Here is a 25,708-nt window from a genome sequence, read left to right as displayed (position 1 = left end):
TGACAGGGTGGTGCTGCGTACTCACCCTTAAGTTCCTGTCTAAGGTAGTGATTGACTTCCACTTAAATCAGTTCATCGTGTTGCCCACCTTTTTCCCAAGAGCACACTCTCATCCAGTGAGCGGGCTCTGCATACCTTAGACTGCAAGCGTGCTCTCGTCATTTATTTGGACCGCACTGCAGCCCACAGGCAGTCCACCCAAATCTTTGTCGTCTTTGACAAAAATAGACTTGAAGTTGCGGTGGGCAAGCAGACTCTGTCTAACTGGTTGGTGGACTGTTTTGCTTTCTGCTACCAGGAAGCAGGCCTTCTGCTTGAGGACAGAGTTAAAGTGCACTGAGAGCCATGGTAACGTCAATAGCACACTTCTGGGCAGTCCCTATTGCTGAAATCTGCAGGGTCGCGATGTGGAGTTCCCTCTATACCTTCGCAGCCCATTACTGTTTGGATAAGGATGGTCGACAGGACAGCATCTTTGGCCAGTCTGTCCTCCGTAATCTGTTTCCAGTGAAAGAACACAAACTCTTCCTACCAAGGGCCCAGTATGATGGTCAGGCTGCCCTGTTGTTGCCAACAGTACCCCCTGTTGTTGTGCTTGTTGCACGTATTTGGGTATCTGTTGGCCCAGAGTGTTCCGGGAGCAGCCTGCAGCTTTCTAGTCACCCATCTGTGAGGACTACCATCTTGCTTGTCCTGGGAGAAAGCAGAGTTGCTTACCTGTAACAAGTGTACTCCCAGGACAGCAGGATGGTAGTCCTCACAAAACCCATCCGCCACCCTGTGGAGTTGGGTTCGCCTACGTTTTGTTTTATTTTTTGCTTGTACTTTTCTGCTATAAAACGAGACTGAAGGGGGACCCCGTATGGCCACGGGGTTGGTGGCATGCTGGACATGCTCAGTGTACCAGGTCAAAGTTCTAGAAACTTTGACAAAAGTGTTCTGTGACAGGGCTCCATCTGATGTCACCCATCTGTGAGGACTAACATCCTACTGTCCTGAGAGAATACCTGTTACAGGTAAGCAACTCTACTATCTTCTTCATTCACTAGGTTTCATAGTCAACTTTGCCAAGTCAAACCTTGTCCCTACCCAAATAATCAAGTCCATCGGGGCATGGATAGACTTATTGGAAGAGAAAGCATTCTTTGTCAGATCAGGCATTTTTGTCTTTGAGCACTGGTCCAAATGTGGCTGGATCTGACGTATAGTGACAGTAGTATATATGGTGCCCAAGATGCACCTCAACATAAGAGTTTTTCAATGGGTCCTTTGCTAACAGTGGAATTAGTTGTCAGCTCTTGCTACATCTCATATGAGTGGCCCCAGAGATAACATTTGTCTTCCTATTGGTAACTAGAGCCAAAGGTCTAGTTACTCATTTTTGAGTTTTATCTCATCTAGGCTCCTTCTGGATTCAGGGGATGTGGTCAACAGTGGAATGCCTGTTACAGATCAGCCTCATAAGAACAAAAGATATGCCATACTGGGTCAGACCACGGGTCTATCAAGCCCAGTATCCTGTTTTCAACCGTGGCCAATCCAAGTCACAAGTACCTGGCAAGCACCCAAACATAAGTAGATCACAAGCTACTGTTGCTTATTAATTACCGTCATAGCAGTTTATGAATGTTGCGCTGGTGGTGGACCCTTGGCCCAAGGTGGGGTTGATGCTACCCTTAGGGCAAGCCCCACGGGTCCCCACCGTCGGGAGGCGGAGTAGGTCGGGAGATGGAGGCCGACTGGAGCTTCGCCAATATCAACCCTCGTTCCCGGCAGGTTGAGCCCTTGGGTGCCGGGGCCGGTTAGTCTTAGGAGGGCCTCCGTCAGATGAATCCTGATGGATGTTCAAAGTAGGCAGCCAGGGACCAGCAGCGGTATTGGAGGGGGCCTAGAGAGGCCCAGATGAGGCAGGAGTCGAGGCAATGATGGACCAGAGTGCAGGGATAGGTGACGCCTGGGCAGTAGAAGAGATACCAGAGGCAGTCCGAAGAGATACCAGAGGCAAGGTCAGAAACAGGCTGGAGCTGGGGCAGGCGACAGAGCTAGGCAAGTACAGCAGAGCAAGGGTCAAAGCTAGAAATCATTCCTGAGCGTGGTCCAATGAAGCAAGGGTCAAAGCTGGTGATCAGTCCGAGACAGAGACTAGATAGGAACCAGGAACGGCGTCAGGAACAGGAACGGGCAATGAAGCACACGACTAGCGTAGAGACCTGTTGCCAAGCCAAGGAATGAGCAGCAGGCCCTGCCTTAAATAGGGCCTGATGATGTCATCATCCAGGGCCGTGGGTAGTTCCCCCCCCCTTTAAAGGCCATTGGGGCACATGCGTGTGCGCCTAGGAGGAGGCTGGATGCTGGATGGCGGTGTTTCCCCGCCGGGAGCCGGAGGAATCCGCGGAGCAACTTGGAGCACCTGAGGAGGCAGCGGGGGTGCGAAAGCACAGGCGGCTGCCCACTGCTGCCAGAGAGGATGGGCCAGGTCCAGGAGCTGGGCGACAGAGGTGAGTAGACCGGGACACGCACTAGTATCCCGCTTTACGCCCCCCTCTTGGAGGCCTTAGTTTGCCCGGATGGAACTGAAGGAGGAGTCCTTTGTCTAGGATGTTGCTTGCTGGCTCCCAGGAGTTCTCCTCGGGACCGTAGCCTTCCCATGAGACCTCTTCTCTGGACATAGAGAACCTCACGAACTTGGTAGATGGTATCTGCCTCTGAAGTAACCTGGGAATGTTCAGGAATTTTACGTGAAGGCCAAGAAAGTACCAGTAGTTTGAGTAGTGAAACATGGAATGAGTTATGTATCCCCAGGGTTGGTGTTAGACGAAGCTGGTGGCCCACTATGTCCAATATGTGGCCACTATGTCCAATATGTCGGGTGACCAGAAAGGACCCAATGTATCTGTGAGCAAATCTTTGCAAAGGGAGTTTGAGCTGGATGTAGTGGGTGCTCAGCCAAACCTTCTGGCCCGGCTGGAACTCTGGAGCTGGTCGGCAAACAGCATCAGCGGACCTTTTATCCCTTGCAGTGGCCTGGCACAGACGGTGGTTGGTGCGAGTCCAAAGGGCCTGGAGGGTGTCTGACGTGGCCTGGGCTGCGGACGAGGGTACAGAGAGAGGGATTAGCAAAGGGAGCCAAAGTTGTCTGCCATACACAAGCGAGAAGGGAGGGACTCCGGTGGCTGCTGCAGTGTGGGAATTATGGGAGAATTCGTCCCAGGGAAGCAATTCCGCCCAGTTATCTTGTTGGTCGTTTAGAATAGGCGTGGAGAAAGAATTTGAGGGAGCGGTTCATCCGCTCAGCTTGTCCGTTGGCTTGAAGGTGATACGCGGTAATCAGGCTGATGGAGATCCCAAACGTTTTACATAAGGAACGCCAGTAGCGGGTGATGAACTGAGGGCCTCTGTCGGAGACTGTCGACAGGCAGGCCGTGCAGGCGAAACACATGCAGGAAAAAGAGGCGTGCTGACTCCGGGACTGATGGTAAGGCAGGCAAAGGGACAAAATGAGCCATTTTGGAAAATCTGTCCATGATGACTCAGATGACCATAATTCCCCTTTGATGCTGGAAAGTCCACCACAAAATCTCTGGACAAGTGGGTCCAGAGCTCTTCTGGTGCTGGCAGGGGTCAGAGTAATCCCCAAGGTCGACATACTGGTGGCTTCTGTTTGGGCAGATATTAGACAGGAGTCCACATAGGCACGGGTATCTGAGGACATGGTGGGCCACCAATAGTAGAGTTGGGAGGAGTGACAGGGTCCGGGCACATCCTGGATAGCCAGCTAACTTGTAGTCGTGCGTCTTCAGGACGTATGCAGACCAAGTTATAAGCGCCTCGCAGATCTAGCTTAGTGAAAATGGTAGCGCCTTGTAGGTGGTCAAACAGCTCCGAGATTAAAGGTAGAGGGTACCTGTCCTTGCGGGTAATGGCATTTAAGCCGCGGTAATCGATGCATGGTCTTACAGACCCATCCTTCTTAGTGACGAAGAAAAGGTCTGCACCCGCAGGCGAAGTGGAGGGATGAAAAAAAACCTTTAGCCAGGTTCTCTTGGATATACTCCGACATTGCTCGGGTTTCTGGTACCGACAGAGGATAGGTTCTGCCCCTAGAGAGGGTATTGCTGGGCAGCAACTTGATGGGGCAATCAAATTTGCGAAGGGGCGGAAGTATGTCAGCCTTTTGCTTGGAGAACATATCCTCGAATTCAGCATATGGAGGGGGGAGACTGGAAGCAGCCACAGCGATGGGAATTGCAGGGGGGTGGTCCAACCCCTCCTGAGGCATGTCTGATGACAGGCTGGGCTCCACTCGGTGAATTGTAAGGTCTCCCAGTCAAACTGGGGGGAGTGGCGCTGGATCCACGGTAATCTTAAGACCAGTGGATGGATGGACTTTTGTAGGATGAAGAACTCTACCTCCTCTTCGTGCAGGATTCTGGTGAGGAGATGGATAGGTTCCGTCACCTGGGAGAACCTTCCGGATAGTGGGTTGCCATGGATGGAGGCGATGAGTAGTGGTTTCGCGATAGCACAATGGGAGATGCCTAGGAGTGAACCAGGTCCTTGACGATGAAATTTCCACCTGCTCCCGAGTCGGTCAAAGCCAAGGTAGGAAAGGAACGAGAGTCCCAACTCAGGGACTCAGTGTCAACTGAGGGGCCGGAGCAGTAGTGCCCAAGTTCAGGACTCCAACTGAACTTAGGCAAGGGTTTCCCGGACGGATGAGACAAGACGATAAGTGGTGCCCTACAGGCACAGACCCGAATGCCTCCATCTGAGGCATTCCTCCGGGGTCAGACGTCCTCTGCCCTGCCGCAGGTGGAGAGCGGGAACGTTCCACAGTGGGATGTTGGGACTTCAAACTTCTTGGTGATGCTCCTGGAGGCAGTGGTCGATGCGGCCTGCAAGGTTGATGAGATCCTTGAGAGAGGAAGGTAGCTCGCGGGCTGCAAGCTCGTCCTTGAGTTGAAACGACAGACCGCCCAGGTAAATGGCTCGAAGGCAATACTCCTGCCAAGCCAATTCTGTGGCAAGAGTTCGGAACTCACTTGTATACTCGTTGAGTGTTCGTTGGCCTTGCCACAAACGTAGGAGACTGGAACTAGCTACAGCATGCTTCCCCAGGTCGTTGAAGGTCCGACGAAAGACGGCCACAAAACATGGCAGTTCTAGGAGGAGGGAGTCCGAACGCTCCCACAAGGGAGATGCCCATGCCAGCGCTTTGCCTTCTAGACGCAAAAGAATGAAGGTAACCTTCGTAAGCTCATCTTGAAAGATGGAGAGCTGCAAAGCGAACTGCATATAATACTGGTTGATAAATCCTCTACAGAGCCTGGGGTCCCCATTGAAACGGGATGGAGTGGGTAGGGCCAGCAGAGCCCTGGAGGGCGAAGGTGAAGGCTGAGGTTTGGGCGGTGCGGACGTCTGTGCTGCAGACCCAGCATGAGTATCTAGGTGAACATGGAGGCACTCGACGGAGGAGGCCAGCGCCTCTAAGAACCAGTGCTGTTCCTGGATTTTCAGAGCCAGGCCAGGAATGGCCTGCAGGGCGGATGGCTCCGCTGGGTCCATGGCCTTGGCAATCTGTCGCGCTGGTGATGGACCCTTGGCTCGAGGTGGGGTTGATGCTACCCATAGGGCATGCCCCACGGGTCCCCACTGTTGGGAGGCGGAGTAGGCTGGGAGACGAAAGCCAACTGGAGCTTCGCTAAGATTCTCGACCTTACCTTCGATGCCAGAGCCCTCTTCTCCTACGTATCCGAACTAACACAACCTAACACACCATCCATCCCCAATGAACAAGCTCAATCCAAAGCCGATGAACTAGCCCTATTCTTCCAAAGTAAAATCACTAATCTCTTAACCCTCCTGCCACCGAGCCCCACCCCTCTGACCAGCTCCTACCACCTCCTCAACAAAAGAATCTCACTGGATTCGTTCGAACCTACTACCGCATTAGAGATCCAATCTCTGTTGAAGAAAATGAAACCTTCCTCCCATCCCTTCGACCTAATACCGTCAAAACTGCTTCTGCTAATACCCAAAACCATCTCCAAACCACTAGCGGACATTATAAACTGTTCCTTATCACAGGGAGTCTTCCCTGACGCCCTAAAAACCGCTTCTCTTAAACCACTACTAAAGAAACCAGACTTGGATCCCAAGAATCCAAATAACTTCCGCCCTATCTCCAACCTGCCTTTTGTAGCAAAGATTTTGGAAAAACTGGTCAATTCGCAACTCTTTAACTACCTCGAAGATCACGAAATACTACACCCCACACAATACGGGTTCCACAAGGCTTTAAGCACTGAAACCCTACTCTTATCGCTAACAGACCACCTCATCATGGGCTTGGACAAAGGACAATCTTTCCTATTAATTCTATTGGACCTGTTGGCAGCCTTCGACACTGTCACCCTCCTCAACTGCCTTTCGGACATTGGAATTACAGGCACTGCTCACTCATGGTTCAAAACATTCCTTTGTAACAGAGGTTATCAGTTGTTGTCAACAACCTATAAGAGAACTATACAAGAACTAGACAAGTTCAATTCTAAAAACTCTTTGAACCCCTATTCAATACCCCATAGAACAACACAAAGAATTCCATAGAACATCACAAAGAATTCCCCAAAGAATTCTTCAACTTTAACTCCTTGGCAGCCCAAAAGTACAAAATGCAATTCCCAACCTCCTGACAGTCTTAACTTCTGTGTGGGGTTGTGTATAGCTTTTATCTGCCTCTGCCTATATTAGGCTATGTATATTGTATTTCTTTGTTTAACCCCATATATTCATTTCCAAGTTATTCTTCCTGTTCTCTGTAAGACATTTGCTTGTCACTGTTATTGTTCAAAATGTAAACCGAATTGATCAGTAATTCTGTTATTGGAAAGTCGGTATAGAAAAGTTCTAAATAAATAAATAAATAAATAAATCAACAATAAAGAATCCCCATGCTACAATTCCTCACAAGGAGTTCCTCAAGGTTCCTCACTATCCCCAACTCTATTCAACATATACCTTCTTCCTCTATGCCAACTGTTGACTAACCTACAACTAAAACATTTCTTATACGCCGACGACATACAAATTCTGATATCCATCAAAGAATCTATCACAAAAACTCTCAAACAATGGGAAAATTGCCTCCAAGAGATCAACAGACTCCTCGCAAACCTAAACCTGATTCTAAACTCTGCCAAAACGGAACTCCTCCTCATCACCCCCGAAAACAGCAACTCCCTACAAATTGCTCCAGTCAGCACCATTGTTACACAAGCTAGAGACCCAGGGGTAGTAATAGACAAACATCTGAATTTAAAAACATTTATTAACAACACAACCAAGACCTGCTTCTACAAGCTGCAGGTAATCAAAAGAATGAAACCACTCCTACACTTTCATGACTTCCGAACAGTCCTATAATCCGTAATATTCTCCAAGATGGATTATTGCAACTCTATCTTGCTAGGTCTCCCGTCCTCATCCATCAAACCACTTCAGATGCTCCAGAATGTGGCAGCCAGAATTCTGACAAATTCCAGAAGAAGAGACCACATTTCTCCCATTCTAATAAATCTTCACTGGCTGCCAATACACTACAGAATCCTACACAAGTCCATCACCATCATCCATAAATCCATCCACTCCCAAGCCCCTCTCAACCTCCAAATCCCCCTCAGACTACACACATCATCCAGACCCATCAGAGAAGCCTACAAAGGATCCCTGACTGTTCCCCCAACTAAATCAACACACCATATAGCATTCAGAGATCGGGCCTTTTCTACAGCGGGCCCCTCTCTTTGGAATACCTTACCACCTGATCTTAGACTTGAACCTTGCTTATTAACATTCAGAAAAAGGGTTAAGACTTGGCTGTTTAAACAAGCCTTTCCCGAGTCTAATATCCATTGAGAGACCTTACTGCATTATGTAAATATTATACGTAGACATTACCGCACAATGTAAATTAATTTACTTCTGTAAAGATTCTATTATTCATGTCTATTCTTGTCTCCTTCCTTCCCCAGTTCAACAACCCTGTTATATTGTAACTTTTGCTTCCTCTGCACATGTTAAAAGAACAAAGTTATTGCACCCCCTGTTTTTTGTAAACCGGCATGATATGATTGTATCATGAATGCCGGTATAGAAAAGCTTTAAATAAATAAAATAAATAATACCAGCCCTCATTCCTTCCACTGCTGCCAGTGAGGACGGGCCAGGTCCGGGAGCCAGGTGCCGGAGGTGAGTAGGTCCAGCCGCAGGCCTGCCGCGACCGGGGCAAGCAAAAATGGATTTATCATCTAGGAACTTATCCAAATCTTTTTTAAACCCAGTTACACTAACTACTGTAACCACATCCTCTGGCAATGAATTCCAGAGCTTAACTATGTGTTGAGTGAAAAATAATTTTCTTCGATTTGTTTTAAATGAGCTACTTGCAAACTTCATGGAGTGCCCCCTGGTCCTTCTATTATCTGACAGAGTAAATAACAGATTTACATTAACTTGATCAAGTCCTTTCATGATTTTGTAGACTTCTATCATGTCCCCTCTCAGTCTCCTCTTCTCCAAACTGAACAGCCCTAACTTCCTCAGCCATTCCATGCCCCTTATCATTTTGATTGCCCTTCTCTGCACTTTCTCAAGTGCAGCTATATCCTTTTTGAGTTGCGGTGACCAGAACTGCACACAGTATTCAAGGTGTGGTCTCACCATGGAGCAATACAGAGCCTCTTGGAGCTTTGAGCCATTCTTTTTGTGTTGAGTTTTCTCGCATCTTCTTCAAGGAAAAAGAAGTCTGTTCCAAACTGACAACCAAACGGCAGTGTTCTACCTTGTGAAAAAACAAAGGGACGCAGGTTCCTGACCCTCTTCCAGGAATCTTTGAACATTTGGGAGTGGACTTGCAGTCACTGAGCTTTTTCTCCAAACAATTTACCTTCCCAGGATGTCCAACATGCTGGTGGTTTACCTCAGCCATATTTTTCACTCCCACCTTGTGGTCTTGGGACTAGGGTGTGGCATACTGCCTATTTGACCTCTGGAGTCGCCCATCAATCAGCTTGTTTGCATCAGAAAGTAACAGAAAAGTTGACAAAACCTGCTCCATTCTTCAAAGCAAGTTCAGATCTGCTCTGCACATTTTTCTGCTCAAGTGGTTTGGATATCTGCTATATGCTTTCCCCTCCTTCCATTGATGGTCAGGACGGTGCATAATGTCCTCAAAGACCATGCACTTCTTAGCCTCATTGCTCCAGCTTGACTCAGGTGAGTATGGTTCTCTTGTCTCATCAGATCTGGTCCAGTTCTGTTTCAAGAGGGGGTTCTTCTGTGTCATTGCAGTATTCCCTTCCTCAACTTGTTGGTATGGATGTTGAGTGCTTGATAGTCAACTCATTTTCACTATCTAAGGAGGCTGGGGATATTGTGTTCAGCCATCTATCAGAAAGAAGCATTTTCTCATCTTGGTGTCTAGCAGGCTCCCTGAAACTGTTTGCTTGTACTCCAAAAGATCTTCATCAGGTCTCAATGCAGCATCAGTCAAGGTGAATCTCAGTGCCATCATTGCTTACTGCCCTTAGGTGAATGGAAATCGAATCTCCATTCATCCCCTGGTATCAAAATTCTTGAAGGCTTCGGATATGTGAAATCTCCAGTTATGAAACTAGATGAGCCATGGGATCTGAACATCCTCTTAGCACAGCTGATAAAACCTTCCTACAAGCTGTTGGAAGTAGCTTTCTTAAAGTTTCTTTCATGGAAAGTGGTAACTTTAGTCACCATCACTTCAGTGAGAATACTCCGGTGAGCTGCAAGCATGGGTTTTTTACAGTTTTCCATAATAGGTTAATGCTCTGTATTTATCCTTTCTGCTTAAAGCGGTTTCTGTATTCCTTTTGTTTCAAGCCATTGTTCTGCCCACATTCATTACAAGACCTCATGCATAAATGGGAGAAAGCTCTCCATTCACTGGTCTGTAAAAGGAGCTATAGCCTTTTACCTAAGAGAATTCAACCACATCATTATGCTTCTCAGTTTTTCATCTCCTATAATCCCAACATACTAGAGAAGGCTGCTGCCAAACACATGATCTAAGTGGCTAGCAGACTATATTGCGCATTTCCAGGCTCAGGCTGACTCTCTGCAAGGCTCATCAGATGAGAGCCATGGCAATCTCAGTGGCTCATCAAAGAGCTATCTCTATTGAAGACATTTGGAAGACTGCAACTTGGCCATCAGTTCATACCTTCACATTCCACTACTGTCTGGATGATTTCTCAAGAAGTGACAGTAAGTTTTTGGGCAAGCAGTTTCACAAGCCTTTTCACCCAGTAGTCTACTTTTTCATGGGCGTTCTGGGCTCCGTATTCAGTAAATGCTCTGCCATGCAACCCTAAGCATGGGACTTCCCAAGTGTCATGGATAATTCAGCCCTGCTTGTCAACAAAGAAAGCAAGTTTGTGTACCCTAAGCATGGTTCTCCATAGACAGCAGGATGAATTAGCTATACTTAACACCCACCCGCTTCCCTGGAGATTAGACTACCTTGCTAAAACTGAACTCTACAATCAACTGACTGTGCTTGCAAGGCAGAAACACCCATGTATACTCAGCAGAGTAAAAGCTCTAATGAGTTCAAAGAGTTGATTTGTTTGATGCCATTCGATGACATTACCCCATGTGTCATGGCTAATTCATCCTGCTGTCTACAAAGAACAGCAAAGTTGCTTTTCTTGAATTGTGTGGTTCTGCAATCTGTGGACGTTAAGAAAGCCCCATGGAAAAGTTGAATAGAGCTTTGCTCAATCATTGTAGGTCCAAATCTACTTAGAGTGCTTATGATTTTGTTAGTTCCAAATACTGATGGTCAATGATATCACTGTTGCATGTGATATCCTCCCTACACTTAAAAGGGTGTTATGCATGATTAGATGGAGCCTTCTTATTTGCTGATGCTTTCATGCAGTCTCGAATTGCTTCTACATAGGAGAAGTCATGGGGTTATCAGAACCAGGTCAGCAGCCGGAAGCAGAGGCTGGGGCAGACCAAACTAGTTCACCAGTCAGAGATCCAGCACCCGAGTAGTCAGCTTGAGAGGGCCCAAGATACCATCCGTGACAAGGAGCTAGAGGTAGAGCGGCTCAATCTGAGACTGGAGGATTCATCTGTGACCAGTCAGAGGCTTGTGGAGGAACAGCAGCGGACACAAAAGCAGCTGACTCATGCAAGGCATTTGCTGAAGGTCAGTTGGCTAGGGGCCGCTTCTACACAGAATGCTGTCCTAATTTAAAAAGTGAGAGAATTGTTACTATTGAAATAGATCTTGCTTACTGAGTCTAGTAGTAGAAACAAGCATTTTAACCTTAAAGTAGGATTTGCCCTCATACCAAGAAGAATGTTTCCAGAATGGTTTTCCAGTTTTAATTCTGTTCATTTCCTATTCAGTCCTGTTTCTGCTTAGTGCTTCTAGAATATCCAAGCCTTGACCTCGTGCTCCATCCTTGTTCATGGACAGTGAGAACTCCAGTCCCGTAATGCAAAAGAAGAGGCATAGCAACAAAAGGGCAAAATCTGGGAAGTGCATTGCTGCCATATTTAATTCTACTCCTGGGCAGGGTGTAACATGAGTGTGCTGCCTGGGCTCCAGGTACCACCCTGCCCACTTCAGTAGAAGCTGCTGCTATTTATAATCATGTAGACTTTAGATTAGCACTGAGCATCTGTCTTCAGTGCATGGACAGATACACTGAGCAATCTGCGGAGCTTGATTTAAAAAAATAATGAAAAAAGGGAGACCACTTGAGGGAGCGTGGGAGACTGATGTAGGTTTCCCCTGCTCCGTGCTTCACCCCTTCATCCAGCCCCATCTAATGCTATAATTTGGCTTTGGACCCCCAGTAAAATATCAATTTTTGAATTTTATCCCGGCAATGATATCTTGGACTTGGAGATGGCCACTTGTGTGATTCGGAAGGAGAGGGAACTAGAGAGAGAAAAAACCTGCGGCCCGAACCCGCCATCTTCTCCGGAGACTGCGCTGTCTCCCCCTTCTACCTCGATCCTGGATCTGTAGGCAATTAAGACTGCAGTATCCGCGGTCCTCGGACCAGAGCTTAAAGTGAAAGCAGATCGCCTCTCTGAGTTAACACAAACCCTTAATGGGTATGAAGCTCGATTCAAGGAGGTGGAGGGCCGGGTTTCCGATTTATAGGATGGTCTGGCCACGGCTCAGCGGGACATAGCAGTGCTTCAGGGCCTCTATGACGCAGCAAATTCAGCGGGCCGAGGATTTGGAGAACCGTTCTCGACGTTCAAATATACGACTTATTGGCCTGCCGGAGACCATTAAAGACCAGGAACTTGATTCATTCTTGGAAATGTGGTTGCAGCAACAACTGGAGATCCCTCCTAATCATGGCCGGCTGCGGATGGAACGTTCCCATAGGTTGGGAACTAAGAAACTTGCTGACACGAGACTTCGGCCGGTCATTGCTAAACTTCACAACTACGCTCACAAAATGGATATCCTGCCGGCGCTGAGAGGGGGCACTCCCTTGTCTATGAGGGGAAAAAAATTTCCTCTTTCAAGATTTCTCGGCGAGTATGGCAGCACAAAGGCGTGCTATGGCTCCACACTGCACACACCTGATAAATATGGGCCTGCATGCAGCATTGATTTTCCAGCACGCCTTCGAGTGGTCACTTCTGCGGGGGTGAAGTGGTTAGAAACCCCGGAATCAGCGAAAGATTTTGTGAAGGAACAGGGGGGACAGGACTTGACTGGCCCCGCGTGAAGAGGCGGTTGGTAGCTTGCTCCCTAACGCTGGACTACATGCGGTTTTTTCACGCTTTTTCGCCCTGAAGAGGAGACAGTCATGGTGGCTCCATGACCATTGAAATGGAGGCAACGGGATCCTTCTCATATCACCTTATGTCTGTTATATATTTTTTTCTAGTTTTTTTTATATTTCTCACAGTCTACTGCCCTGGGACATATTCACTGTGGGGTTTTTTTTGGGGGTTTTTTTTCTCTCATCTAGCTCGTGCAGCAGGTTGACTGCTATCTCACGATTGTTTGATTATGCTACTCCTGGGTTATTATTTGTCTACCTGTCCGATTCTATTACTTCTTTTTTGTTATTACAGGGAGGGTGAGCTGTCTTCTGGATTCTTTTTCCTTTCTTTCCGCCTTTTCTAGTGGTTAGTCTGTTTTCTTTACTTGAGATGGTTTTTTTTTTGAGCTGACGGGTTTTTATTTTTTTTTCTTTCTCACTCTCTTTTATTGTTATATCTCCTCTTTTTTTCTGTTTACTCTTGTACTCCACCCCTCTTATTGTGGAAGAATCACTGGGGTGGCATATACCTGGCCCACCGTTATCCTGGTAAGTGGTGCCTTGGATTTAGGCTCCGGTGGGTAGGGAATTTCTATCATTCTGGAAAGGTTTGTGGTCTCAGCTGAGGGGGTGGGATGGGGGGACTTTTGGAAATGTTATTAGCGGGCTTCTCTGTTTTTATTTTTTTTTCTTTCACCTTATTCTGTTATGATATCCTGTTGGAGCTAGTCTGCCCCATTTTGTACATGGATTTCCCTTCATTGTTTGTGCATGATATGAGCCTCCTGGGAGGCTCAAGTATACAAGTGTAAGAGGGGTAACTGTCAATGTTAGGGACTGTGTTTATGAGACAGTTTGTTTTATTTAACCGAGGGTGTGGAAGTCCACTCAATTTGCTTAGCCTCTCCAAGCATACGTAAATTGTGGTTTCTTGGGGCTGTGAGTTCTTGTGTAGTCGGCAAATGGGATTGGTTTTCTTATTGAGCAGCCACTGATATTAAATGGGGTTTCCTGGCGTGTAGCCAGATGGACTCAGGACAAATGGGATAGTATCCGCGTGCTAGCAGTTGGAGACGGATCTGACGTCAGCACAGGGGCGTGTATATATCCCCACAGGAAGCGCAGCTGTTCAGTAATTTCCGTCTCCAAAGCAGTTTGGAGTGCCTGCACGCTGGTTCAGCGTGCTTTCCAAGACTACTTTCATTTTTGTTTTCTTCTCTTCTAGATTCTACTTTACCTTTCTTCAACACCTTTTTGAGCCCCGCGCTCCTCAGGGGCCGTTCTGGCCGTGCCCCCCAGTTGAGCTTCCCGGGGTGACTCCCGTGGTCCCCCGGAGGTGTAAGTCCTCGGTTCAGCCGAGGCCCTCGCTCCCGGCGTGGACGAGGTAGCGGGTGCAGTGCCTCAACCGCGGCGGTGAAAGGTATCGGCCCTTTCCCCTCGCAGCCGGAGACCGCCTGTGATCCTGCCCGGCAGCGCTGCAGATTTGGTACGGCGTACGTCTCTTCACCCAGGTCTCCGCTATCTAGAGGACCGGCGGCGTGGCAAGCTGTGGAGGACGCCATTTGTGGCCTTACTCAGGTATTCCGCGCCTGTAATGGGCGCGGCTTTTATTTTATTTTATTTTTTTTCTCCTCTCCTCCTTGTTCTTGCTTCTTGGCTACCACTGTGAGTATGTGCCGCATATTGCTGCTGTATGCCTATTGACTGCCCTTAGGTGTATATTGCTACCTGCTTCGTATTGTGCGGCTGTTTTTTCAGCGCCTATTGCTGTCGCATACTCTTGCTATTGGGCGCCTGTTCCTACTCAGCGCCTATTGCTGCCGCTTCCTATTGCTATTGTGCGCTTGTTTTGCTCAGCGCCTATTGCTGCCGCTTCCTATTGCTATTGTGCGCTTGTTTTGCTCAGCGCCTATTGCTGCCGCTTCCTATTGCTATTGTGCGCTTGTTTTGCTCAGCGCCTATTGCTGCCGCTTCCTATTGCTATTGTGCGCTTGTTTTGCTCAGCGCCTATTGCTGCCGCTTGCCTTTGCTATTGTGCGCTTGCTCTATTCAGCGCCTATTGCTGCCGCATCCTATTGCTATTGTGCGCCTGTTTCTAGCCTGCGCCTATTGCTGCCGCATAGGAAGCGCACGCTTGCTATATTCTGCTCATGGATCAGCTCGCAGCCGCGGCCGCAGCTGCGCCGCCACTTGCCCTAGACGTTTCAGCTCTGGGCCTCTGCTCCGCGTGCCACCTTCGTGCCACGCGCGGTACTGACCCCGACTCCCTGTGTACCCAATGTGCGGCGGCCGGGGGACCCTCCGGCCAGGACCAATCTCAGCCGCAGTTTTTTGATAGTTCACCTGCGGCTACCCCGGATTTGGGAGGCGGTCTCGACCGCTCGGGAATCCCGGGGGATCTGGTACCCCGGCGTTTTGAGGCGGCTTCCATTTCCTGGGTGGATCTTTTTCAGGGAATTCATGCCTTTGTCCAGATGCAGACGGCTTCGCGTCCTGCCCCTACGGTCCTTGCTGCGCCTGTTCTTCCGGCGGTTGCTGCGGTTCCTGCGGGGGCGGCGTCTCCGGCGCATACTGCGGCTGCCACCATGATGGCAGCCTCTAGGGATCCGGTTCCGGGACCCTCGCAGCCTTCTCGGGAGCGGGACCTCCCGCTATTGGACAGTCCCGATCACTCGGACCTGGAGGTTTCACCGGACGAGTCCGAACTCCCGGACGAAGGGGACCTCCCCCCGGGGATTGCGCCATACCGGACTATGCGGCGCTTTTTCCCTAAGGAGGACCTCTCGGACCTCGTGTCTCAGTGTCTGGCGGAGTTGGAGATCACTGGACCCAGTGCTTCGATTCCTTCTGCACAGAACCCCCTGCTGGAAGGTCTTCGTCCTACAGCCCGCCATTTTCCTTTCTTGCAGGCAGCTCAGCAACTCATTGATTTGGAATGGGCAGCACCGGCGGCCTCCTTTCAAGGGGGCCGGGCACTGAAAGGCATGTACCCATTGGCACCGGCTCTCCAGGACCTCCTGGCATGCCCTCAGGTGGACGCCTTAATTAGCGCTGTGGTCAAGCGCACTACCATTCCTGTGGAAGGGGGTTTGGCCCTCAGGGAGCCCCAGGACAGGCGGATGGACGCCATTCTGAAGCAAAATTTTGAGGTGGCAGCTCTTTCTTTGAGGATTGCGGCCTGTTGCACGGTGGTCACTCGTGCCTGCTTGTCTCAGGTCCGGAACAACGCTCCGGCGGCTGACATGGAGCCCGCTCTTTCCTTCCTCACCGATGCCGCATCGGATTTGGTTCGAACCACGGCTAAGGGGATCTCGTCTTCCGTGGCCGCCAGGAGACACCTATGGATCCAGCCATGGTCCGCTGATGCCCCTTCCAAGTCTCGCCTCACCAAATTGCCTTTTCAGGGCTCGTTTCTGTTTGGCAGTGACCTTGATAAGCTTGTCGCTTCCTGGGGTGCCTCTCCTGTGCCTCGCCTACCAGAAGACCGGTCCAGGAGGGGACAGCGCTCCGGTCCCCGGCCCTCCAGGGGCAGGGGTTCACAGCGATTTGTTCCATATAGAGGGCGCTACCAGACGCCGCGTCCTCCGGCCAGGAATCAGTCCTTTCGGTCCAGGCTGCGCAGACGGGGGAACGGGCCGGGCGGGGGTCCCGGTCGCATCCCACAATGAGAATTTGCCGATTCATCTGGGGGACGAAGCCATAGGGGGCAGGTTGACCCTCTTCTACCCCAGATGGGTCGAGATCACGTCGGACCAGTGGGTCCTCGCAGTTATCCGAGAGGGGTATTATCTGGACTTTCATCATCTTCCTCCGGACAAGTTTGTGGAGTCTTCATGTTCCCCGCTCAAGAAGGCAGCATTGGCGGCCACCCTGACGAGGCTCCTGACCTTGAACGCCATCCTCCCAGTGCCTGCCTGGGAAGTGAATTCTGGACACTATTCCATTTATTTCATAGTACCCAAGAAAGGGGGCACTTTTCGGCCTGTGCTGGACCTCAAATCCCTCAATCGGTACTTACGGGTGCCGAGGTTTCGCATGGAAACTCTGCGCTCCGTCAAAGCCGCAGTCCAGCCCGGAGAGTTCCTCACGGCATTAGACCTGTCCGAAGCCTATCTTCATATTCCGATACATCCGGATCATCAGCGCTTCCTCCGCTTCAAGGTTCTGGACCGCCACTTCCAGTTTCGAGCTCTCCCCTTCGGGTTGGCCACCTCCCCGAGGACATTCACCAAGGTGATCGTGGTTGTGGCGGCGGCACTCAGGCGGGACGGGATCTTGGTCCATCCCTACCTAGACGACTGGTTGATCAGGGCGAAGTCCCGAGCGGAGAGCCTGCGGACAACCGACAGGGTGATCGCCCTTCTGGAAAGCTTGGGCTGGGTCATCAACCTCAGCAAGAGCTGCCTACAGCCTTCCCAGTCCATAGAATATCTGGGGGTACGGTTCGACACTCGGGCGGACACGGTCAGTCTTACGTCCAAGAGACAGTTGAAACTTCGGCAGCGTATCCAGTATCTGTTGGGAACCAGTCGGCCGTTAGCTTGGGATTATCTGCAAGTTCTGGGTCTCATGGCCTCCACTCTGGACGTGGTGCCTTGGGCACGAGCCCATATGAGACCACTACAGCATTCCCTGCTCTCTCGCTGGAGCCCCCATCACCGAGCCTATTCCACGCGCCTCCCTCTGCCGGTCCATGTTCGGACCCAGCTGCGGTGGTGGTTGCGGTCCGACCACCTGAGCAGGGGGTCGCGGATGTCCTCGCCCACGTGGATCTTGCTCACCACGGATGCCAGCCTCAGCGGCTGGGGAGCACATTGCGAAGAACTCACTGCGCAAGGGCGTTGGAACAGGGAGGAGTCCACATGGAACATCAATCGCCTGGAAGCCCGGGCAGTCAGACTGGCCTGCCTTCGTTTCGCTCCGCGGCTGCGGCACAGAGCTGTCAGGGTGATGTCCGACAACGCCACCACGGTGGCCTACATCAACCGTCAGGGCGGAACCAGAAGCCGACAGGTATCTCTGGAAATCGCCCCACTCATGGTTTGGGCAGAGGCGAATCTGCGGGACATCTCCGCCGTCCACATTGCCGGGAAGGACAATACCACAGCAGACTTCCTCAGCAGGGGACGCCTGAATCCAGGCGAGTGGCAGCTGTCCCCCACAGCTTTCCAGATGATTGTCGATCACTGGGGGATCCCGGCCATGGATTTACTGGCAGACAAGTCCAATGCTCAGGTACCCAGATACTTCAGCCGCAGGCGCGACCCGTGCTCGCACGGCATCGATGCTCTGGTCCAGCCGTGGCCTCCGGGGACTCTTCTATATGCCTTTCCCCCGTGGCCTCTACTGGGTGCCCTCATCCACAGGATTCGGTCACACCAGGGCCTAGTTCTTCTGGTGGCCCCGGACTGGCCGAGAAGACCCTGGTACGCGGACCTCAGACGCCTGCTGGCTGGGGAGCCTCTCCCCCTGCCTCCTCTCCGGGACCTTCTACGTCAAGGTCCCATTCTGCACGAGGATCCGGCTCAGTTCTCTCTTACGGTCTGGCCATTGAGAGGGCTCGACTGAAGAAAAAGGGTTACTCGGGGCCTGTGATTACTACACTCCTCCGGGCTCGCAAGTTTTCCACTTCCCTCACCTACGTACGGATCTGGAGAATCTTTGAAGCATGGTGCGACTCTCATGGCACCAGTCCACATGCCGCCACTATTCCTATTGTGTTGGATTTCTTGCAGGATGGGCTTCAGAAGGGTCTCTCCCTCAGCTCCATCAAGGTTCAGGTAGCGGCACTATCGTGCTATGGACCCAGGAGAGGTGGCAAGACTATCGCCAAGCACCCTGATGTTTCTCGTTTCCTGCAAGGCGTCAAGCATATTCGTCCGCCACTAAAGTGGCCTATACCCTTCTGGAACCTTAATCTGGTTCTGGATTTCCTTGCGGGATCCACCTTCCGACCCCTTCGGGGCTTGTCTCTACGGTCTCTAACCCTGAAGTTGGTATTCCTGCTGGCCGTATGCTCCGCACGCCGCGTCTCTGAACTACAGGCGCTGTCCTGCCGTGACCCCTTTCTACGTATCACTTCGGAGTCTATCCATCTTCGGACGGTTCCCTCCTTTCTCCCTAAAGTGGTTTCACAGTTTCATCTTAACCAAACCATATCCTTGCCTACCACGGTAGGTTTGAAGAAATCTGAAGAAGGCCGTTTATTACGCCATCTCGACCTCGGCAGATTGCTGCCCAGGTATCTGACAATGACTCAAGACCTGCGGAAGACAGACCATCTGTTCGTCCTACACAGCGGGAAGAAGCAAGGTGAAGCGGCCTCTCGGCCCACCATTGCCCGCTGGATTAAAGACGTGGTCAGAGCCGCCTACGTGGCGGCTGGGAAGGCTCCGCCTCTACAGGTTAAGGCTCATTCTACCAGAGCCCAAGCGGCGTCTTGGGCTGAATCCCGGATGCTGTCACCGGCGGACATCTGTAAAGCGGCGACATGGTCCTCCCTCCATACCTTTTCTCGGTTCTACCGTCTGGATGTCCAGGCCAGGGAGGACTCGGCCTTTGCGAGGGCGGTACTGCATGGTCCTCAGGCAGCCTCCCGCCCAGGCGGGGTGTAAAGCTTTGGTACATCCCATTTGTCCTGAGTCCATCTGGCTACACGCCAGGAAATGTTCAGATTACTTACCTGGTAATCTTGTTTTCCTTAGTGTAGACAGATGGACTCAGCATCCCGCCCAGCTGCCTGTGTCCATGGGTTTCACTGATTCCGGGTACGCCTTTGACTTTTGTGTTCCTAAGAGCGTACACTCTGCCTATATCCACGCCTTCCGGTTGGGAAGGCTGGCGGTCTCCGGCCACTGTCAATCGGTCAGGGGAGGCCTGTTTTCACTTTTTTCTTTACTTTTCATTGAGCGTCAGTACACACATCCATAACAGCTTTTGCAAGGAAGATTACTGAACAGCTGCGCTTCCTGTGGGGATATATACACGCCCCTGTGCTGACGTCAGATCCGTCTCCAACTGCTAGCACGCGGATACTATCCCATTTGTCCTGAGTCCATCTGTCTACACTAAGGAAAACAAGATTACCAGGTAAGTAATCTGAACAATTTGATTACCTGATTTTACTGTTTTGTTTTGTTTTTTTTACATTGTGGGGTCACCACCAGTTGCATTTTCACCGTGTTTGATAATTCTTGTTTGTCCTTACTAGCTTTTGATTGTACACATTTTAGCCATTTGATGCATTACTGTGTTGGGATGGGGGTGGGGATGGGGGGGGGGGGGGCTCCTCTAGCTTCCTTTCTTGGTAGAGGAAGAAAGCGTGGTCTCACATTCCACAGTTGGAATGCAGGCAGGGGGAAAGGGATTGGGAGATAACCATGGGAGGGGGGAGGGAAGGGGGGGGGGGTAAGGTTGGAAGTTCTAGGGCTTGGGGTGTTTACTGGTTTCCGGATGAGGGAGGATGTTGGAGCGTTGGTGTCTATGCTGTACCCTTGTACAGTTTGTTGAAATGGTCTCATGTATCACAGGAGGGTGCCTCGGCTGGGAGGGCTCCCTCCAGTTTTCAGATGGAAAATCTGCTTTCGCTATTTTTGATGTTTATCATAACCTAAGTCACAAAACGCGTATAGTGTCTTGGAATGTATGTGGCATCCATTCACCTATTAAGCGATCTAAAATTTTGACGCGCCTGCGGCGTTTGGGAACTGATGTGGGATTCCGCCAGGAAACCCATCTTTCAGACCTGGAGCATGCCAAGTTATGTAAGTTCTGGGTGGGCACAGTTCACTTCGCTTCCGCTACATCTCACTCGGAGGGTGTGGCGATCCTATTTCATAAGAATCTACCTATACAAGTGCGTAAGGAAATTAAAGATCCAGCGGGTCGTTTTCTTATCTTGGTCACAGAGCTCTATCAGCAGACAATGGTGTTCTGTAATTTATATGCCCCTAATACTTATTCCTCGGCCTTTTTTCAAGTGCTTTATCAACATTTACTTCCCTACCTGGAAGATACGATTATAGTAGGAGGTGATTTTAATACCATCCGGGATCCGCAACTTGATGCCTCTGGGAATAGGCAACGGGAGACAGGGTTGGGCAGGGGACCCTCTTTTCTGGAAAACTCCCTCCATTTGATTGAAACGTGGCGCACATTACATCCCAGGGTAAAAGAATTCACGCATCTCTCGCGAGCGCATGCCACTCATTCTCATATTGACTACTTCCCTCTTAGTGCACGTGCATTCTCTCAAGTAGGGGTGGCGTGTATTGAGAACATTGTCATTTCCGACCATGCTCCGGTATGGATGGATTTGGTGCTTCAATCGCCCTCTCGGCACACCCGGCTTTGGCGCTTTCCTTTTTATTTGACTGAGGATAAGAAATTTCAGTTGTATTTGGATGAGCGTTGGAAGGATTACGAGCAATTAAATCAGGAACATAAGGCCCAACCTATATTGTTTTGATATACGGCCAAGGCCCTTTTAAAGGGGGATATCATCTTTTACATGGCACACCGGCGTAATATGCTTAACAAACGGCTCCTTCAGCTCACCAAACAATTACAGACAGCTAAGCGGCAACTAATATGGGCGAATATGGGTTGAATCGAGATGTCTATCTTTCTCTTCAATGTGCTCTGAATACGGTGTTACATCAAAGGGCCCGAAAGAGTCTCTTGTATTATCAACATAGGCTTTATCAATATAGTAACAAGGCAGGCAAGTTAATATCTCAATTGATACGATCTGCGCGGGCTTCCCGTTTTATAGCGGGACTTCATAATGAAACAGGACATGTCGAGACGGACACTAATTTCATCCTGCGTCTATTTCGAGATTATTATTGTAAACTCTATCGAGCAGGCGGGGATACCCGAAACACTGGTCTGGAATTTTTTACTCCTTTGTCTTTACCCTATCTCACTAAAGATCAACGGAGTCTGCTAAATTCTCCTATAACGTTGGGCGAGATAAAACTGGCTATCCACAGATCCCAGCAACTGAAAGCTCCGGTCTGGATGGGTACCCTGCTGAATTTTATAAATATCTAATGGATAGGATATCCCAGCCTCTACAGTCCCTCTTTACAGATTTGATTGCCACTGGGCTCTTTCCCACTCAAATTAATCTGGCTCATATCACTCTTATTTCCAAATCGGGTAAGGACCCTCTCTCGCCAGATTCTTACCGCCCGATATCTTTACTTAATTTCGATCATAAACTATTAGCTAAAATAATAGGAGATCGCTTGGCCCTACTTTTGCCGTCTCTTGTGGGCAAGCATCAGGTGGGATTTGTGCGAAAATGTTATGCCCTCTCTAATATTAGGCGCTTGTTGGTGGCAATGGAAATGTGCCGAGCTACAGATCAACCATACCTTGCCATAAGTTGTGACGCTGAAAAGGCCTTTGATCGGGTGGTGTGGCCTTATTTATTTTTGGTGCTCCAACATATGGGCTTTGAGGGGCTTTTTTTATAATGCCATTAAATTATTGTATACCTTCCCGCAGGCAGTTTTACTTGTGAATGGGGAGCGATCTGAGCCTTTTCCGGTAATGTGTGGCACTCGTCAGGGTTGCCCCCTATCTCCTTTGCTTTTCCTGCTTCAAATGGAACCTATATTAGTGACCATACAATCTACCCCACAAATTCGGGGGGTGCGGTTCGATGACGAAATATTTAAATGTGCAGCCTTTGCAGATGATCTTTTAGTTTTTCTCATGAACCCACTGTCCTCCCTACCGGTATTCTTAGAGCTGGTAAAACACCTTTGGGGGTTTTTCCGGTCTGCGGTTGAATAGGGGGGATAACCTCAGCATTAGCCTTCCCTGATTCGCTGTGGGAGAGATGAAGGGGCAGTTTTCCGTTGCAATGGGCTGATTGTACTATTCGATACTTGGGAGTCAGTTTATTGGCTGACCCAGCCCAGGCTTATCAGTTGAATGTTTCTCCTCTCATCAAACTCACGAAGGACTTATTTCATAGGTGGCAGCCGCTGCCTTTATCTTTATGTGGCCGTGTCCATCTTTACAAAATGGTTATTCTCCCCAAATGGCTTTATCTTTTTCAGAATTTACCTCTTTATCTCTGTCGTAGAGATGCTTTGGAGATTGAACGCTCTCTACGGCACTTTCTTTGGAGGGGGAAGAGAGCCAGGCTGCCTCTCTCCTGGCTGCAGAGGCGTTGGGGGGGCGGGGGGCTTGGGAATACCGAACCTTAGTCTGTATAACCTCGCAAATAATATGCGAGTGGTGCGGGATTGGATTCTGGGTCTTTCATCCCACACCCCACTTGTGGCGGATGGTGTGTTGGTAGCGCCACTACCGGTCACCTATGTTCTTCAGGTGGAAGCCTCTAAATTGCCCACTTTCTTGAACTCTACGATCTCCATACGTCCTATATGACAGGCTTGGGTCCAGTTAACTAAATGCTTGCAATCACCACTGATGCTCTCTTCACCCTGTGGAAGGCGGGGAAAAGGAAGCTGGGGATGTTGGGCAGGGAGGTGGAAAAAGAGGGATTGTGGAGGCTGCTGAGCAAGGGGTTGTGGTGGTAGCTGGGTAGGGAGGGGGAGAGTGTAGGAAGGGGGCAGGCAGAGCCAAGCAGGAGAGAGAGGGAGCACAATGAAGACGGGGGGGGGGGGGGGGGGGGGGAGGAGAATTGAGGAATGTTGGGCAGGGATGTGAGTGTGACAGGATGATTGAAAGAGGAGTGTTTGGGAGAAGTAAGAGTGATGGAGTAGGAATGACAGGGTGCAAGAGCCATCATATGTCAGTTTTGAAAATATGCATTTCTTCTATCTTTTTACTTTGCTTAGTGTAGGAGAAAATGTATTTTTGTTTGAGTTCACCAGTTTACACTGCACGTGGAGTGGCTGTTTGAGATTTCTATTCCAGGTTTTGTCTTTTCATTTGTAATTTGTAGTCTTTTATTCTGTTTTTGGTGAAGGTCAATTCTGTGTGTGTGACTGAGGTGAGGTATTTTACTGGCATGTAGGCATTTGTATCTGTCGTCTTTGTCGTGTTTTCTCAATAGGACATTAATTGATAGTACTTCTACCTTTTCATGGGTAGGTTTATTGCTGTTTGAGCCTTCATAGTTAGTGCTGCTATGGTATGGCAAGTTTGCTTCACATGTGCTAGTTTTATTTTAATGTTTTCAGGTTCTATTTATTTACTTACAAAATGTATAGTCCTTTGTTTCACAAATCTCAGCAGATTACAGGAAACATGCACAGTAAATCACAGTAAACTAAGCAGTTCTTCAGGACAGGTAAGTTAAAACAATCTAGATAAAAGTCATACTCTGTATCAGAACAACAGAGAAACAAGAAAACAAAAGAACAGTCAAAATAGGCATCATAATGCAAACACAAAGGTAAAGAAGAAAGCTTTGAGAAGTTTACGAAGTAGATCATGTTCTATTCTTGCTTCAGGTAAGACGTTCCAAAACACAGGCCTAGCTATGTGAAAAATCTGTTCTCTGGATTCGGCGATGGACTTGTTTTGAGGAGCAAATACTTGTTTTGAGGAGCAATACCGATCATAAAGATACACTTCTACGAACGGCAGAAAAAATACAAGAAGGTGCGAAATTATGAAGAGCCTTAAAGGCCAGCAAAGCGATTTTAAATTTAACCCATTACATAATCGGTAGCCAGTGTAAATCAGCCAAAACAATAGAAGTGTGCTCTTGCGGTGGAGTACTGGAAACTAAGCAAGTAGCCAAAATTTGAATCCATTGTAAGGCTTTCACATATGAAAATGTCAAGCTGAGTAACAACTCTGCAATAATCAACGGAGGATAAAACCAAAGCTTGTGTTACAGTATGGAAATCTGACTACAATAACTACAGATCTCAGAGGCCACAGCATATGCAGTTTATAATAAGACCCCTGGACTAGTACATTAATGTGTGGATGAAAAGACAAGGATGAATCAATTAATACCCCTAGGTCCTGGGTTTGCAGTTTATTTGGAATTGAGTGTTCCTCAAAGGAAAACATTGAAGGAAAATAAACTACCTTGACTCTAGACAACAGCATTATTTCATTTATTTTTAATATTTAGTGCTAGTTTATCATGTAATCAGTCTTTTATTTTAGCCAAACAAGAGGATAACTTTAAGAAAGCAAGATCAAATGTGGAGGTTATAGAGAAAAAATTGTCAGCATACAGTTTAAAAGAAATGTTGAGGCTGGCAAGACAGAACCTAAGGGAGCTAGGTAAATATTGAAGAGGGTTGCTGAAAGTGATGACCCCTGGGGAACACCTGTTGAGAGGGTATGGTTTGGAGGTAACCGCTTTAGTAACCATAAAGGAATGATTGGTCAAGAAAGAAGTAAACCAAGACAGCACAGTGGAAAATATGCCAAGGGCCTAATGTGTCGTGATTCAGGGTGTCAAAAGCTGACGATATATCTAGTAACAATAAAAGGAATTTGATACCTGTGTCAAAGCCTTAGGGGTCGATTTACAAACCCGTGCGCATGCGTCCATGTGCGCACTGTTCCCGGCATGCGCACATGGATGCGGCTATTTTTTAACACGTACATGCGTGTTATAAAATACGATTTCCACGTGCACATGCACGCCAGATTTTACTATCTGTGCGGGCAGCTGATTGGTCGCGAGTGTATGGTGGGGGGGGGGGGGGGGGATTTTAGAAAAATACGCGTGGCGATGCGATCAGCATGTTCCCAGTTCCCTTATACTTCATACCTTTTCTCCTCTCCTCTTCTCCCTGACCCCCAACCCTATCTTCCTACCCTAGAATTTTTTATTTTTTTTTACCAGCTCCTCCGAGCTGCTGTAAGTTACACGTGCCGGCTGGATGCTTGCTCGCACTTCCCCGGGGCAGGGC

The 25,708-nt window shown here is 49.1% G+C and overlaps 1 protein-coding gene across 5 annotated transcripts in view; it reads left to right on the top strand.

Annotated features, from left to right (window-relative positions):
• The window catches only part of CEP63 (centrosomal protein 63), a 152,895-nt gene that overhangs the window by 54,285 nt on the left and 72,902 nt on the right, over positions 1-25,708 (top strand). For 4 of the 5 annotated variants that reach the window (XM_029616158.1, XM_029616157.1, XM_029616156.1 and 1 more), the window contains one exon: positions 10,997-11,251. The exons of the other annotated variant lie outside the window; for it this stretch is intronic. In XM_029616158.1, coding sequence (XP_029472018.1) covers positions 10,997-11,251 — 255 coding nt within the window. The remainder of the gene's footprint in view (positions 1-10,996; positions 11,252-25,708) is intronic. 5 annotated transcript variants of the gene reach the window in all.

This window comes from Rhinatrema bivittatum, chromosome 9 (assembly GCF_901001135.1).
Source record: "Rhinatrema bivittatum chromosome 9, aRhiBiv1.1, whole genome shotgun sequence".
Taxonomy (NCBI): Eukaryota; Metazoa; Chordata; class Amphibia; order Gymnophiona; family Rhinatrematidae; genus Rhinatrema; species Rhinatrema bivittatum.
This window is presented reverse-complemented; position numbering and strand designations above follow the sequence as displayed.